The sequence below is a fragment of the Solanum tuberosum genome, unplaced genomic scaffold, assembly GCF_000226075.1.
Source record: "Solanum tuberosum cultivar DM 1-3 516 R44 unplaced genomic scaffold, SolTub_3.0 scf00385, whole genome shotgun sequence".
NCBI lineage: Eukaryota > Viridiplantae > Streptophyta > Magnoliopsida > Solanales > Solanaceae > Solanum > Solanum tuberosum.
This window is the reverse complement of record NW_006239315.1, coordinates 45971-62243: the sequence shown is the minus strand read 5'-3', so window position 1 is coordinate 62243 and position 16273 is coordinate 45971. Positions and strand designations below refer to the sequence as shown.

The window sequence follows — 16273 nt, the reverse complement described above, 5'->3', positions numbered from 1 at the left end:
AATAACTTCAAATTTTGTAAGCTATCTCCTTGTACTATTCCAACAAGTCTAAATAACACTCGCTCCAAATTTTTCACACAATCATATTCGAAATTTAAACACTTATTTAAGTTTGTTCAACAATGATGGATTACCTTAAAAATCTATTTTCCATCATCCAAATATATTTAGTTAATTGAACTAATGTTTGAGTCACAATTACTGATTTTAAGATTAGAAGCTTGAATTACTTAAAAAGAAACTGAATACCAAGTTGAAAAGCCTATTTGGAGTTGGATGTTGAATCTTAACCTATTATTTTTACAACTATACAAAGTTATATATAAACCACTTGGTTCCAATGTATATATGTATGGACTATATTTATATGTACTTCTCTCTTAAAACTTACCTTTAACTATCATAAAGAATTCCTTGCTCACATGGTAGCCAATGTATTAGTAAAAGAAGCTACCAACCCAACTTCTCCTAGTTGATTTTTCATCTCAGAGTACTCAAACTGGGTAGGGGGCATCTGCAATCAGTTCTAACAAGCTTCACCAAAAAAACGAACCTTCATCGATATAAGGGAATAACATAAATTTTTCATAGTACAACCCTGAAGGGCCCTCCCTTTGTGCAACCAGAATACCAGATGTAATGTGGACGGACGCATTTACAACTTCACAAGTACAAATTCCGCATTTCATTAGCATGACATACATATGGTTCATACAAAAACGACGAAAGAAAAATGCTAGTACTAGTAATAATAATAATGGAGAAAGTAGTCCACTTGCTGTACGGGAGCCTCAGATGTGTCATGATGATACATTATTTCTCACTATCTACTTCTTATGTTTTTGGTCAAAGAATTACTTCTGTTTAACTAGAGAACGTCATGTGCACTAACGTGCAGTTTGACGCGGGGGCCTCCTAAAAAGGTTGAAGAACAAAAGGCATAAAAATAAAAATAATAAATAAAGAGGGTGGGGGGTGTACAAGTTGCATCTTCTGAAGCAGCTTCTTGCCTCACACCAATTTATCATCTGCAAATACACAACATAATGACAATTCATTTTCATAGTATTGACGGAAAAACACAAAGATTCGAGGAATTAAAGTAATTTCAAGATTGAACAGAAGTAGTGTTTTTCGCCAAGAGTGATGGAACAGAGGGGAGGGAGGGAACCCCTTAATGAAATTCATTACAATGCCAAAACAAACCGTAGTGACATGAGTAAAGACATGCATATATTGTAGATAATAAGATCAGATATTCTCAATTCTTTATTTTATCTCCAAATCAACTCCAAACACACAACCTAAGGGATCTTCTGCCGTTAAGAAGAATTGACGTCATAAACAGACTGCTACCTTGATTCTGTAATGTCAACTAATCACCAGAGACGTAACTTTTTCCCTCGTAGTACCTCTTCTCACTAGCTGCTTTCTTCTCATTTCGTTTCTGCAGATATAAGTCATAGTTAGATCCATCACATACATGTTCCGATTCAACCAAGCAAACAGGGCCAGTGCCTCAAAACAAGCATTCAAACAAATGGACAGAATTGCATAATGGCTGAGGGAGGATATGATCAAACTATTCAGCACCAAACTTGAATTTCGCAGGATTTTAAATTTCATCAAGCATCTAAACAGGTAGTTACAGAAGGATGACACCATCATATAATGTCAGACAAAAAAAACAGGGAACTTGACATTAAGAAGAAACTTCAATGACTGGGAGTTGAAAAGAATCGTTGATTTCCTCAAGATACTTAATTCCTTTCAAGGCTAGTCCAACGAGGACGACTGCCTTAATTGGAAAATGCAAACTAGAGGACTTTTCTCTGTTAGATCCTTCTACTATGCACTGTTCAGCAATGAAAACCAGATTACTCAATGGCCTTGGACTCAAATTTGGAAAACTCTTGCATCCTACAAGGTAGCAATGCTTCACCTGGCTTGTCCCTAAAAGGGTTTGTCTCACACAATATGTTCTACAAAAGAGAGGTTACCAATTAAGTTGCTCTGACTCTTCATTTCGGTGTCGCACCCATGTCAACGTGACATGGGTGTGGGTGTGGGATTCGTACCAGATTTGATCAATTGATTTTGGGTACTTCGACAGAAATTCAGGACAGATACAATGATTTATGTAATAAAAACAAAAACTAAGGTGAAATGGAAGAAAATGGAATAGCTTGTATGTAGAAATTTCTCTATTAGTCCTTTTCCTTTTATCTTCTTCTCGGATTTCCTTCTTGATCGATATTTTCTCCTTGAAATACCTTGTATAATTTGCCCCCAAGGCCTAGCTCAAGTGGCAAAAGGTGGAGGATTTGTGGCTTAGGTCGCAGGTTCAAGCCCCACACCATGCAAAGCGAAGCCTGATATTTAAGTAGAGAAGGGTAGAGGGGCGGGCCCATTATCCACCGAGTTTAGAAGGTTGTGATTGGTCCAAAGGGCGAGTCACAGACGGATTTCTCGGTTATCAAAAAAAAAAAAACACCTTGTATAATGTCTCATAATTCAAGCATAATAACTCTATTTTAGATATTTGAATTATTTTTAGCCAATCCCCGCACCCGTATCTAGATTCATACCCCCGAAATCTTAGAATTTAAATCATGAAGGATCGACCTCTAGATCCACACCCATATCAGACACATGCACCCGAGTTTGAGCTTAGACAAGCTATATTGTATGGGGATGAGTCAAAGGCGTGCACTTCCATTGCTTTTCAACTAGAAGCGAGACACAGCACAGGCCTTTCGCTTTTCATTTGACCATGGAGAAAGACACACTTTTAGTTGAAAAGCGAGAAGCGACTTGAGCAATAAAAGTGTGATGCGTGCACTTAAGCGATATTAGGGTATATTAAAAATATTGTAAAAGTATGTGACTGCTGTGAATTATGATTTCATTGTTGTTCTTGTGTCTTCTTCATATGCTTCAACTCTTGAAGGTAAGTTCTTTGCTTCTTCTTTTCTCTTTTACCTCTACTGCTACGTACTCTATTGTACTACTGGAGCTGGGTTACTCTTTTTTCTCTTCTACTTTTCTATTTTCTTCAATTCTTAGACACACTGCAATTATTTTGTATGTTCTGCTGTCTTTTTCCCCATTCTGCTGCTGCAACTTTTTCTCTGTTCTTTAGCTTCATTGTTGTTCTGCTGCTGTAATTTTAATCTAAGAATTGAAATATTTGCTTAATATTATACTTATATTGAATTCTTGAGTGATTTTTATAATTTTGCAGTTAAGTTGCAGTTTAGCTCTACATTCAGGGCCGGCTCTATGCATACTTTAATAAGGCATTGGCCTTAGGCCCCCAATTTTAGGGGGCCTCAATTTTTTATCAAGAATAAATTATGTGTTAATTTTTTATAGAAAAAATATTAATTATTTATGATAAAAAGTATAAATTTAAAATTATTATTTTATTCTCTTCAACCTCATTCAAATAGAAGAAATCAAGAAAATATTGTTTTATTTCTTACACTCTCTCCACTAATACTCACATTACTTTATTCTTTTTAACTCCTTTTACACTCTTTTTTTTTTATATAATTTTTGATAAGTTAGAGTAATATTCTGTCAAAAATATCAATTAATAGTTGAAAAGTATTTAACAAAGTGAATTGTAAATTCTTTTCTTCTTAGACTTTCAAGCATTACAACAACCATAGTAAAATGTGGGGTAACCAAATTATCAACTTCATCAAAGCTATGGTTCTAACTCTTATACTTATTTGAAATCTGTCAACTTATTACTTGTAGAACTATGTTAACAATTCATATAATGATTGCCCGAGTAAAATTATATTTTCAACGTTGAATTGATAAATCTTATTTAAAACTAATAATTGAAAAAGAAATTGAATAAATCATTTATATATAAAAAAATATTAAGTAATACTTTGCATTTAAAAATGTAAGAAAAACAAATTTTAAATAAATGCATGTGAAGTTTATTTAGATTTTAGGCCTTTAATTAAGATTTTGCTTTAGGCCTCCGATTACGTTGAGCCGCCCCTGTCTACATTATCGGCTTTATCGCATAGGCTGCACCTTTGCTTTGTGTCACTATTTAGTACTTGTTACAAAAATTTCCAAAGATGATGTTGAGAAATCCTTGTTCAAATGAATGTAAAAGAAACTAAACAAGTACATATTGGAGGTGAAGTAACCTGATAAGCCTCATGATTTGACACAATTCTCCTTATTATTGTGCTTGTTGTAATATCTAAAGGACTATCCAATACTTGAAAAATGCCCATGCTAATTGGTACAGCATATGGGTTACCCGTCTCCTGAAATATAAAGCATCATGGTCAACAAACAAAAGGACCTTGTAGCCTAATATTCTCGTAAAAGACCACATGTAACCATAGAGTACCTTCTGAAAATCGTTGTCCTCGGCTACTGTTCCATGAACAACTAAAGAGATATTAAATGTTGTTATCTGCATAAGTGTCCAATTGTAGAAAAAGTCAGTACACGATAAATGAGGAATAACATGATATACTCTATGAGATCAACTCAAGAATGAGAGGAAATCATTTGGTTTCTAATTACAGTTTAGGTAAAAAGTAAAAACATTAAATTTCTTAATCTCCAAAAGGAAATTTTCTGATCAATAGAGATCCTATGGAAACAATGCAAAAAGTAGTGAAATTTCCTCTAATAAAATATGAATTATGAAAAAAAAATATGTATGACAGTCAACAGACAACAATGTAATAATTTTCCTTTTGGGGAGAAGAGATGAAGTAAGATGAACCTAACTTTTATATATGTTTTCCAACAAGGTGGAGCAAGTTAGCCCATTATTAGGATAATTACAACAACTAGAATCTAAACTCTTTTGAGCAAAGCAAATTACAAACGAAGTTACTTATAAGAGGAGAAAGACAAAGTACTAAATTACCCAAGCAACGGGAGAACTGAAAACTGTGGGATCTGAGGGCCTCCCATACCATTTAAGCCAGCCAAATAGGCAAAGAATATTAAGAGTCTTGACTTTTTGCTACAGAGGACCAGTATCTATCAAGGACAAAATTAATTCTACTACACTTTCAAAGGCAATGAAAAGAAAAGAATCTCAATGACATATGTTTGAAAGATCTTTGTTTCCTAACATATACAAAACCAACCTTTTGGTCAAACAAAACATATACATGAAAGGACCTCTAAGACTATGGCATATCCACATAACAAGAAAGAGATCTTAAAACTACAGAATTATTCAGCTTTCATTTTTTCATTTCATCCAGCTTTTATTTTCACAAGATCAAAAATTCAGTCCCACACAGACCTTTCGAGGCCCTACCAACACCGGAAAGGATTGACCAAGACTGGGACAGGCAGATAGTCGATGGCAAAGCTAATGGTGAGCGGTGACATCAACAGACCAAAATCCAGACGTTAAGGTGTGAATATCCAGAACCGACAATCTCAAGTGACAAGGGAAGATCTTCAGTTGTCGGAAAAAGGATTTTGGCTGGAAAAGAACTTCCAACGACATGCATCAACACCTGGAAAACCAGACTAACGTGAGGTGAAAGCCTTCGATAGCTGGAAAACTAGAGAAAGGCCAGAAAATTTTTCCACCAGTGACCTACAACAATGACCTTCGACCTATGTTCTCAGATATGGGTGTGGGCACCCAACACGGGTACGGATATAAAAACCGTGTTCATCATCACCTATATATAAAGAACAGAAATATAGGAGTATGAATAAGGGTGTTAAGATACAACTAATAAAGGTATATGACAATATACATAAGTATATATTTCGACAATTAATTGAAGTTGTTAAATTATAACAGGTAAATATTAATTTTTTTGTCAGCACTTAATATTTTATTCATTAGTTATCTCGTATACTAGCACAAGTTCTGGTGCTTTATGTGAATATTTATATGACTTAATCCCAAAATCAAATCAAATATCCAATCAACCTATACTTCTTGTTTATGGGCGTAGTCAAAGCACCCAAGTTAGATTGAAAAGTCGCCAAATCCAGTGTGGATCCCACACCCAAATCATGCTGGACTAAAATGGGTGCACAAGAAGAATTTTGAATTGGGCCTTTCACAGAAATCAAAGTATAAAGAGATGACCATAAAGAGAAAAAGGAAGAGAGATGATCAACTCAATGTTACACACTTTGCCTACATATGTGATGTCTTTATTTCCTATTCCTAGCAAGGTGGTCAAGACTTTGGAGTTTGGACAGTTTGAGTAGGAATTTACTGTGGCAAGGAAATGAAGTGCGCAAAGGATTTAACTTGGTGAAATGGGAATCAATTCAGCAAAGCAGAGTGTATGGAGGTTTGGGGGTCAAAAACTGAAAGTTGAAGAATAAAAGTCTACTTATGAAATGGTTATGGAGATATAACGAGACTTTGTGGAAAGAATTAATCCAACATAAACAGGGCCAAGCTAAACAATGGTGCACAAATATTGTTACAGATACTTTTGGCTTGGGGGTATGGAGGACCATTAGAGCTTTCTGGTCAGCATTGGCCTTTGAAGGTAAAATTCAAATTACAAGGTGGGCAGGGGTGACAAGATCTTATTTTGGAAGGAGAACTGGAGTGGACAGGGGGCATTGCAGGCTTTATTTCCTGGACTATTTTCAATATGCACCAATCCTGAAGTCAAAGTAGGGGAGATTTGGTCCCCTCGGGGATGGAATTTAGCTTTCAGAAGGTTGTTAAATGATTGGGAAATAGCAAGGGTAGCAGATCTGTTGACAATAATCAGTGGTTTCCTAGGATTTAATATGGAAACACCACCGGGATGGACTGTTCTCAGTAAATAGGGTGTACATAGGGGGCTAAGTGAAGTAATACGGAGGTTAACAGGAACCTAGAAATCTTGTATGAAAGAGTGGCATCAACTAAGGTGAAAGCTTCATCTGGCTAGTAGTCAGAAGAGCTTGTCTGAAAGCACTACAGAAAAAGGGGAATCTACATTGCTTCAAGGTTCTCATTATGTAAGGAGGCTTTGGAGACAATCAACCACCTTTTTCCTACATTGTACAGTTAAAGCACAAGTGTAGGTGTTATTCATCAATTTGGCTAAAGTGAACTGGTCTATGCCAGACCATACTGCTGTCTTTTAAGTTGTTGGATTAGGAGGGAGGTAGCAAGAGCCAGAAGATTTGGTGAAAAACAGTACCTGCCTGTAAGTATTTGGTGGAACATTTGGAAGGAAAGAAATGAAAAGATTTTTGAAGGCAAAGAGCACCATACAGAAGATTAGTGGAAGGTCATCGCTCCTTTATGTTTTTGGTGTAAAGAACATTGTCTAAAAGAGGAAGTTCAGTTAGTTTGACTTCATAGGATTACTGTAATTAGTTTCTATTATGTGTAATTTTTTGGAGGTAGCCAGCATGCCGTTAATGCAAAGGAATACAAACTTACCAATTTCAAAAACAGGAAAATTTTGAAAGTTCTGAGCAACATAGCCTTCAACCCAGATTCAGAATCATTTTGGCTCAACATGTGGCACCAAACTTTGGGGGGGCGAACCTCAGTACAACAGAAGGAATCCTGTAAATCAGTCCCCGACCATGCCAAAAGAAGCAGAAAATGAACTTAGTGCAAGGAAGAAGAGAAGGGGTGAGGGGGAGGACACATAGTGTGAGAGAACTAATGAAGGAAGGAATGTAATTATAACCTCAAGCCAACACTGATAAGGAAAGAAGGATAACTGAATGGATAGGGGGAAATTCCATTGGAGTTTTGGAAGATTTGTCAGGGTCTCTTATATAAGGGGAACAAAGACAAGGTGACAGACATTCTTATTGCTATTGGAAAAAAGAGCAAAAGAAGCAAATGCATAGAAAGGGAGGAAAGAAAGGAAAGAGAGAAAAAGATGAAAGCAAATGCAGATCCCTACAAATGATCAAAACAGATTGTATTGTGTTATTATATTTTTGGTGTACAAAGTGTTCCCTATAGATGCAGAAGCAATCCTAGAAGTATTAGAATCATGCTAGGCTTGCTGTTTCTGTTCCTAGATTTTCATACTTTTTTGTAAAGGGGATTTCAGTACTACATAAGTACTGGTTTATAACACAAATCGTTATCTTCTCAAAAAAAGAAAATTAGTCCAGGGAAGAGAGTAGAAGAGGCAAGGAGAAGAAGAATATGCCAGAAATTCATCGATGAATATTCAGCGGATGAATGACCAAATAGAACGACAATCAAATAGGCAAGTCTCATAGAATGTGGAACGGACTTGATATGCTTTCAAGACACATAAAAGAAACGGAGGAAAAATAAAATAGTGAGGAGTAAATAGAGAGATGAGTAAGATATGGGATACTTCTGGCAAGGGAGAATATTGGAAGGGTCTTAACTACAGTAGGATGAGATGAATTGGAAAAAGAGGATGTGGGAAAAGGCAAGCACTTATAAGTGCCAAGATTTAAGGGAAATAAAGGTGGAGTAGATTTGGGGTTAGGAAGTGTAAGAGCCAATGGGGAGAATCAAATGAGGTTTCTGGAAGAGTTGTCAAGTGCAATGGTGGCACATACCACGGGTATGGAGGATAGAATTTTAACACCATAAGATTTACAGGAAAGAACAGGTGCAGAATTGTGTCGACAGTTATGAGGAGTTCTCGGAGCTCAAAAATAACCACCTTCTTGGCCTTTCTTTGAGAGGTGCAAAGTGCAGGTGAACTAAAGAGGAATCAAATCAAAGTTGAGGCCAAACAAGCTCTTGATTACACCCAATAAGAGGAAATGATTTCTAACTTGAATTAAATCCCACTTTCCGAACTTAATATCATAGTTTTATTTATTTTATGAAGAACGTTAGATCATAGTCTTATTATGTAGGATTGCACAAGAAACACTTTTGGGTTCGACAATATGGTTCAAAGTTGCAGACCTCAAGGATATGATGACAAAGTCAAGCAGCTATTAACTATTAGATCTCAGGGAGATGGAAAGCGAACATTTTGTCTGGCAGAAATATTTTTATTTTTTTTTTGAGAAAGTTAACTGGTATTATAAACATAGAAGTACACCAATAGTGAACTCCTGTAGTAATTACATCAAAAGTATAGAGGGTTTACCAAAAAGAATCTAAACACCTATCTCCCTCATAAACTATCTAAGAATAGGGTGATGTCCCCCGGATCCTTGGGAATAGAATGGATACACCAAAAGTAAAAGGTCACTAAACAATTCACTTTAATGCTTTGGAAAGGGATGCTCTTGTTCTCAAAACATCTCTGATTTCTCTCACTCCATATTGTCCACCAGATGAAGGATGGACAATCTTCCATCTCTCCTTGTGTCCTGACTGATTTCCATCTCTATTCCAACATGCTAGGACTTCTGCAGTATTTCTAGGCATGGTCCATGTGATACCTCTCACGTTAATGAAATACTTCCATAGTTTCTCAGTCACTTTACAATGCAAAAAAGATGGTTTATTGTCTCCGTCTCAAATTCACAAAAAACATCTGGAGCATAAGTCCTTTCCTCTTTTCATTAAGTTATCTCGAGTCAGAACAGATTGTCTTGGAAAAGCCATGTGAAGTAAGCCACCTTATGTGGTATCTTCCCTTTCCAGATCATCTTCCAAGGCCACAACTCCTTGGTTTCAGTTGAAATGTCTAGTAATTTGTAGGCTGATTTCACCTTGAACTTGCCATCTCTCTCCAGCTTCCATGTCAATTTGTCATCCTCACAAGTGAGGTTCTTGGCTTGTTCCAAGGTATTATAGAACTAAGCCATTCTCTCCACTTCCCAGTCATTGAGGAACCTTCTAAAAATCAGGTTCCATCCTTGTTCATTTCTGACTTCTACAATTGTAGCCATTTTCTGCTGATTGAGAATATAAATGTCTGGGAACTGTTGTCTCAAAGGTGTTTGTCCCATCCATATACCATTCCAAAACAAGGTTATACTCCCTTTTCCCACATTAATCATAGAGTTGCTCCAAATTCTTGGCCACTGATTTCTAATAGTTCTCCATAGACCCACACTATAAGGAGTATTAACATCCTTAGTAGTCCATGATCCTTCCTTTCCATATCTTGCAAAGATAGTGTCCTTCCATAAGCTCTGATCATCTATTGCTAGTCTCCAGAGCCATTTTAGCAGAAGGCTCTTATTGTGGCTTTCAAATTCTTAATTCCCAAACCTCCCTCTTTTTTGTTGGAAATAACAGCATCCCACTTAACCAAGTGAAATTTCTTAACCCCTTCCCCATTACCTTGCCAAAGAAAATTTCTTCTGATTGTGTGTCTTGTGTGTCTGGCAGAAAATATGAAGTCATTGAAAGGAGATTTTGATGTATAGAACAAAGAAGAATGTGGACCAATAGATATGGAAACAAGAGAGTTGATGAACAAACTAAGGGACTTAAAAGGTGTAGATGGGAGAAGGAGTTGAAACAGGTAAAAATGAAAAAGGAGGAAAAAGGGGAATAACAATGATGGCAATAGCCAGGAAATAATCTGAGACAAAAATCGAGGGCTCTCTGGTTGGAGGAGGAAAATACTAACAAAATTATTTTCCATAGGTTAAACATGGCAAATAAGAGGAAAAACCTACCGCCTTCAACTCTGCTTCTTGCCCATTTAAGGTGGTTTCTTAGTTGTGTCTCTTCCTCTGTTATGATCCAACTCCCACAGAAGTCTCCGATGTCTTTGAAAGTTGTTTGCGACCGGAGATGCAGTGGAAGACCTACGGCCCAAGTCCAGGTCGAGTTCGGTCTAGTCTTCCAATTTGTGGCCACTATCGTTGGAGTCCACCAATCCAGCCAGATTTTTGAGTTGTTCCAGACCCAATTGCCTCCAATCACCTGTTCCGCTGTGATTCTTGTCGCAAACTTGAACAAGAACTTTCCAGACCCCGTCTCATAAATATTCAGACCATGATTTTGCCTCCAAATCTTACTTGCCCATCTCCTCACCTCCGACGGGGTTGGCATCAACATATTCATTTCTTCGAAATTTTCAACTAAGCTTCTTTGTAGGACTTCATTTTGGATGTTCGAGGTATCATTAATGATAATGATTTCCTCCTCCTTCATTAATGTTGGTCATTATCTAAATCTCCAACCCATTTCCTGTTTGACTATTTAAAGCTCCTCACAGCCTCTGCAAAAGGGTTATTACTATCCACTAGCCTCTGCTTTATTCTGTTTTCCTCCATTATATGACTAGAAAGGAATCTCCCCATTTTGTCCGCTATATTGTCCCATCCTGAGTTAAAAGTCATCTCCGAAATGATGATAACGGGCCTCTCCTACCCCTTATGTTTGTCAAACTAATGTATCTATCGTATTTGTTGAAGTTTCTTGCACAGTAGATTTCTGAGAGGCTCTATTTTCTTCCACCTCCTAACCACATTTACTTTCATCTTTGAAGCTTCTCGCATGACCTGAGTGATCCAGATCATAGATTTCTTGTTGAAAGAAGTTCTTGTGATGGTGTTTTTGCTTCTTTCAGTCCATTCGTACCATTCACCAGCTCGCTCCTTTGATTTTCTCGAGATCGAAAGATTTACTCCTATCACAAAGTAAATACAGTCCTCCATTGGAGTGGAGAAAGGTTTAAGAGAAGGAAAGGGGTGAGGATGGTGATTCCCAGTGATCAGAAGGACCACCACAAGGGGGAGATTAGGATGGGTCTAGGTCATAACTTGGGAATCGTGCCTGTGAGTTTTTTCTTTTTGAATATCATTACTTTTTTTCACTTCATATTTTTGCCAAAGACTATCAAGGTGACAACTCATTTTCTCAACGAATGTGGGACACTCATAACACTCTCTACCTCACGCTCAGGACTGGACATTTGGAGAGTGGATAATAACATAGGGTCCCAACATTAGGAAACACAACAATGATAGGTTCATCTCTAATGCTAACGTTCAATTGTGTGACCATATAATCTAAAAGCTTAAGCTGTTAGAAAGGACACATTTTTTTAAATTCAATCATGTCTTCAACACGCCTGCGCTTGAGTATGGGCCTGATTCGGTCCACGCGAGGATATTTCTAAAAGTCAAAACTGAAAAGCTTAAGGCCGATGATTTTGGGTTCATGGTGCTGTTATATGCAGAAATAAAGATACGACCTGAGTTTAATCTGATATCTGTCAGGAAACACTAAGTAAGACACTACAAGAGAAACACCGCCACTACGTAGAGTCGTAGAGAACATGTCATATCACCATCAGTCATTAAGCCATAATCTGGAAAAAGATAACTAATATAGCAGATATCATCAATCTGATTTCCATAAAAATTAAGAGAAGTCATAAGTGATCTTGTATTCATAAATAACATGCAGAAGGTTCATGCAAGTGTTAATGATAATTTCATTAATGTCATTACTGTTTAGCTCCAAAGATTAGAGACGTAATAATAAAAATGTTGTGAAGTTTTCTCTCTGCTTTTAGCATCCTTGCGCTTGGACCACCGTCAATAAAGAGATCGTAGGAAATCACTGGAGTGGACGAGTAATAATAGTAATAAGAATGTTACAAATGATTTTCAGAGAAGTGTTCATATGAGTAGAGATTACCATATCTTTTGACACCTCCCCTGGAGCACCAATAATCACTTCATCAGCATAGCGACAAGCCAAAACACTTAGGCTCCTTTCATGAAGATTCATAATTGGACGGTGTCCACCTCTATTGGCACTGTAAAAGACAATACAGAATGGAAGATGAGATCTTTGACTAAACTTGCAACTAACTAACCATACTTCGTTGTGACAAAGATAAATTGAGCTCCCAGATAGTAAACATGCTAAGAGGAGAAGAAACAGACAGGTAACAAGCTATTTTCTCCACAAAAACCTCAACTACTGACCGTAGATAAGCACAATTAATTCAGCATTTTCTAGCTATCAAAGTATCCAGAGTCCCTATTTGAAGTACAATCTTAGAGTTTTCATAACAATGCAAAAATAAAAAAATAAAAATCAATTATACTCCAATGACACTGTATCAGTAATCGATGCTTTAGACTCAATATAGACTGAAAACAGTGGAAAAGGAGACATCTGTATGTATGGTTTCAGTACAACCCATGTACTGTTTTGTGATAGAATACAAAGTTGCCTATTTCAAAAAGAAATTAAAAAAATAAACTAATCTTCACTGTTGGGTCTCTCTCTCCACCACACCCACCCCCCACATCCCCAAGCTTTTTTTTTTTTGATGACAAAGAAAACCCGCAGCCGCTACCCTTTGGATGCGCACAGGGTAAAAACTCCGCTCCTATGCAATAGCTTGCAAATCACATAGGAGAGGTAACCCGCACTAGGCAAGCCTGGTGCGACGAGCTCGACCCAGAAGGCAAACTCCTTGCTTTCGCTGGCAAGGGGTTTCGAACTTGAGACCTCCAACATGGAAGTCCCAAGCCCAAACCACTGGGCCACCCCGAAGGGTCCCACATCCCCAAGCTTTTGTCTTCTTTTCCTCTTCTATTAGCTATATGCAGTTATATTCCTCCCATCTCCTTATTCTTTTAGACTAAAAGAATTTCAACAAGATAGAAATAAACACAAAAGATAGTAACATAAAGCACATGTCTCTATTTCCTCGAGACATCAGCTCTAAAACCATAGTCCATCATATAGAAAGTACATTTTTTTAAAAAAAAACTGAGAAGGTAACATCATATTAGAAAGTAAATATATTCTCAAGAAAATAGACAATGAGCATTTTTTTTTGAACTTGGTAACTTTGTATTATATCACAAAACAGTACATGGGTCGTACTGTAACCTTATATACAAGTGTACTCCTGATTTCACTTCTCTACGTCTAAATTGAGTCTAACACATCAATAATAGAGACAGTGTCATTAGAGTATAATGATTACACCAAAAGACCAAAAGTAAAATGCAGTTTAGTTTAACTTTCTGCACATTGTTCTCTATGCTCTCAAAACATCTTGAATTCCTTTCTTTCCAAACAGCCCACCAGATAGCCCCCGGGATAATTCTCCATCTACCTCTGTCCTTAGCATGTACACCTGCTTCCTCCCAGCATAGTAATGCCTCAGCCACCTTCCTGGGCATTGTCCAGGAGATGCCTTTGAGGCTTAGGAATATTCTCCACAGATGATGGGTGTACTTGCAATGTAAAAATAGATGGTTAACAGTCTCAGATGTTTCACCACATAGGAAGCACCTAGAACACAGGGTTCTCCCCCTCTTCATAACATTGTCCTGTGTAAGGACTGCTTCCTTAGCCATTGACCAGACAAAAAAGGAGACTTTGTGAGGGATTCTGCTCTTCCATATTTGCTTCCAAGGCCAACTTGAGCACTGTTGATCTGTCTGATCCATCAACTTGTAGGATTTGTTGACTTTGAACACTCCCTTGTCATCTCCTGTCCACCACAATTTATCCTCACCTGGCTGTAGTCCAGTGAAAGTGTTCACAGTGTTTAAAAATTCAGCAACTCTCACTATTTCCCAATCATTAAGGTTTCTTCTGAAAATGAAATTCCATCCTTGTGGTGACCAAAGATCTGCTATAGTACTTTGTTGAAACATGATTAGGTTGTAGATGTCTGGAAAGAGATCTTCCATGTTGCCTTTCTCATGCCAAATGTCCTTCCAAAATCTGGTCTTATTCCCATCCATTACTTTTGCCTTTGAGTTACTTTTAACTTCATTCCACAAGCTTCTGATGGACCTCCAGAGGCTAACACCATAAGGAGTGGTTACATCTTTAGTTATCCAGTTGTCCTCTTCTTCATATTTAGCTCCAATTACTTTCCTCCATAGCATCTGGTTGTTGTTTGCATACTTCCACAACCACTTCATACTAAGAGCCTTGCTTTGCAATTTCAAATTCTTTATTCCTAGACCTCCATTTTCCTTGCTTGTCATGACTTCTTCCCATTTAACCAAATGAAAACTTTTCTTTTCTTTGTTGCCTTGCCACAAAAAATTCCTCCTGATACGATCCAACCTCTTAATGACCCCTGGTGGGATAGGAAACAGGGACATCATATAGGTTGGCAAAGCATCAAGTACTGAGTTAATAAGGGTCAGTCTACCCCCCTTTGATAAGTACTGAGACTTCCACTTGGCCAATTTCTTCTCACACTTCTCAATCACACTATTCCATATGTCTATGGACTTGGATTTGGCCCCCAAAGGCATTCCCAAGTATATAGTAGGCAGAACTCCTATTTCACCACCCAGAATTGATGCTAAACAACTCATGTTGTTTACTTCATTTATAGGATACATCATACTCTTCCTCCAATTGATATGCAAACCAGAAATACCTTCAAATAAGACCAGAATCACCCTTAGATACTTCAGTTGTTCTTCCTCAGCATCGCAGAAAATCAAGGTATCATCTGCATATTGCAAGTGTGTGACTTCTAGTCTCTCAGTACCTTCTCTGGCCACATCAAAACCCCTTATCCAGCCTCTCAAGTTTGCAGTTTTTATCATGCTGTTTAAACCCTCCATAGTGATCAGGAATAAAAAAGGTCCCTTGTCTGAGACCCCTTTGGGTTTGAAAGAAACCTGCAGGGTTACCATTGATGAGTACTGAGAATCTTACCGTTGATATGCAAAACTTTATCCAATTCAACCATTTCTGCCCAAAACCTATCAAGTTCAACATCTTCATTAAGTATTTCCAGCTAACATGGTCATAAGCTTTCTCTATATCCAACTTACAAAGGACACCTGGCTTCTTTTGGTTATTTCTGGAGTCAACTGCTTCATTTGCAATCAAAACTGCATCCATTATCTGTCTCCCTTTAACAAAAGCCATTTGTTGTGAGTCTACCAACTTGTCCACCACCCTTTTCAGCCTCTCAGTAAGAACTTTGGAGATAAGTTTGTAGATGCTACCAATTAGACTAATTGGCCTGAAGTCCCGCAACTCCTTGGCACCTTTCTTTTTGGGTATAAGAGCTATAAAAGTTGCATTGAAACTCTTCTCAAAAACTTCATGTTCATAGAAGTTTTGAAAGGTGTCCATGATGTCTTGCTTTACCACATCCCAACATTTAATAAAAAACCCCATAGTAAAACCATCTGGACCTGCTGCTTTGTCAACAGCACATAACTTCAGACATCTCAGCACTTCACTTTCCTCAAAGTTGCTTTGTAGAGCTTGATTATCTTCTTCTGTTAGGACAGGACATTGCACATTTATGTACTCAGGTCTCCACTGAGATGATTCCTTATACAACCTTTTATAATATTCAACAATTTCCCCTTTAATTCTGCTTGGCTCTTGATTCAGTTCTCCATGTATCATAAG

The 16273-nt window shown here is 37.4% G+C and overlaps 1 protein-coding gene across 1 annotated transcript in view; it reads right to left on the bottom strand.

Annotated features, from left to right (window-relative positions):
- Nucleotides 1-662: 662 nt before the first annotated feature.
- Nucleotides 663-16273, bottom strand: part of LOC102586221 (ethanolamine-phosphate cytidylyltransferase) — a 23028-nt gene continuing 7417 nt past the window's right edge. The window contains exons 6-10 of the mRNA XM_006362264.2: nt 12548-12668; nt 4385-4450; nt 4176-4298; nt 1357-1447; nt 663-1028 (exon numbers count right to left, since the gene is read on the bottom strand). Of these exons, the coding sequence (XP_006362326.1) occupies nt 1376-1447; nt 4176-4298; nt 4385-4450; nt 12548-12668 (382 nt within the window). The 3' untranslated portion in view covers nt 663-1028; nt 1357-1375. The remainder of the gene's footprint in view (nt 1029-1356; nt 1448-4175; nt 4299-4384; nt 4451-12547; nt 12669-16273) is intronic.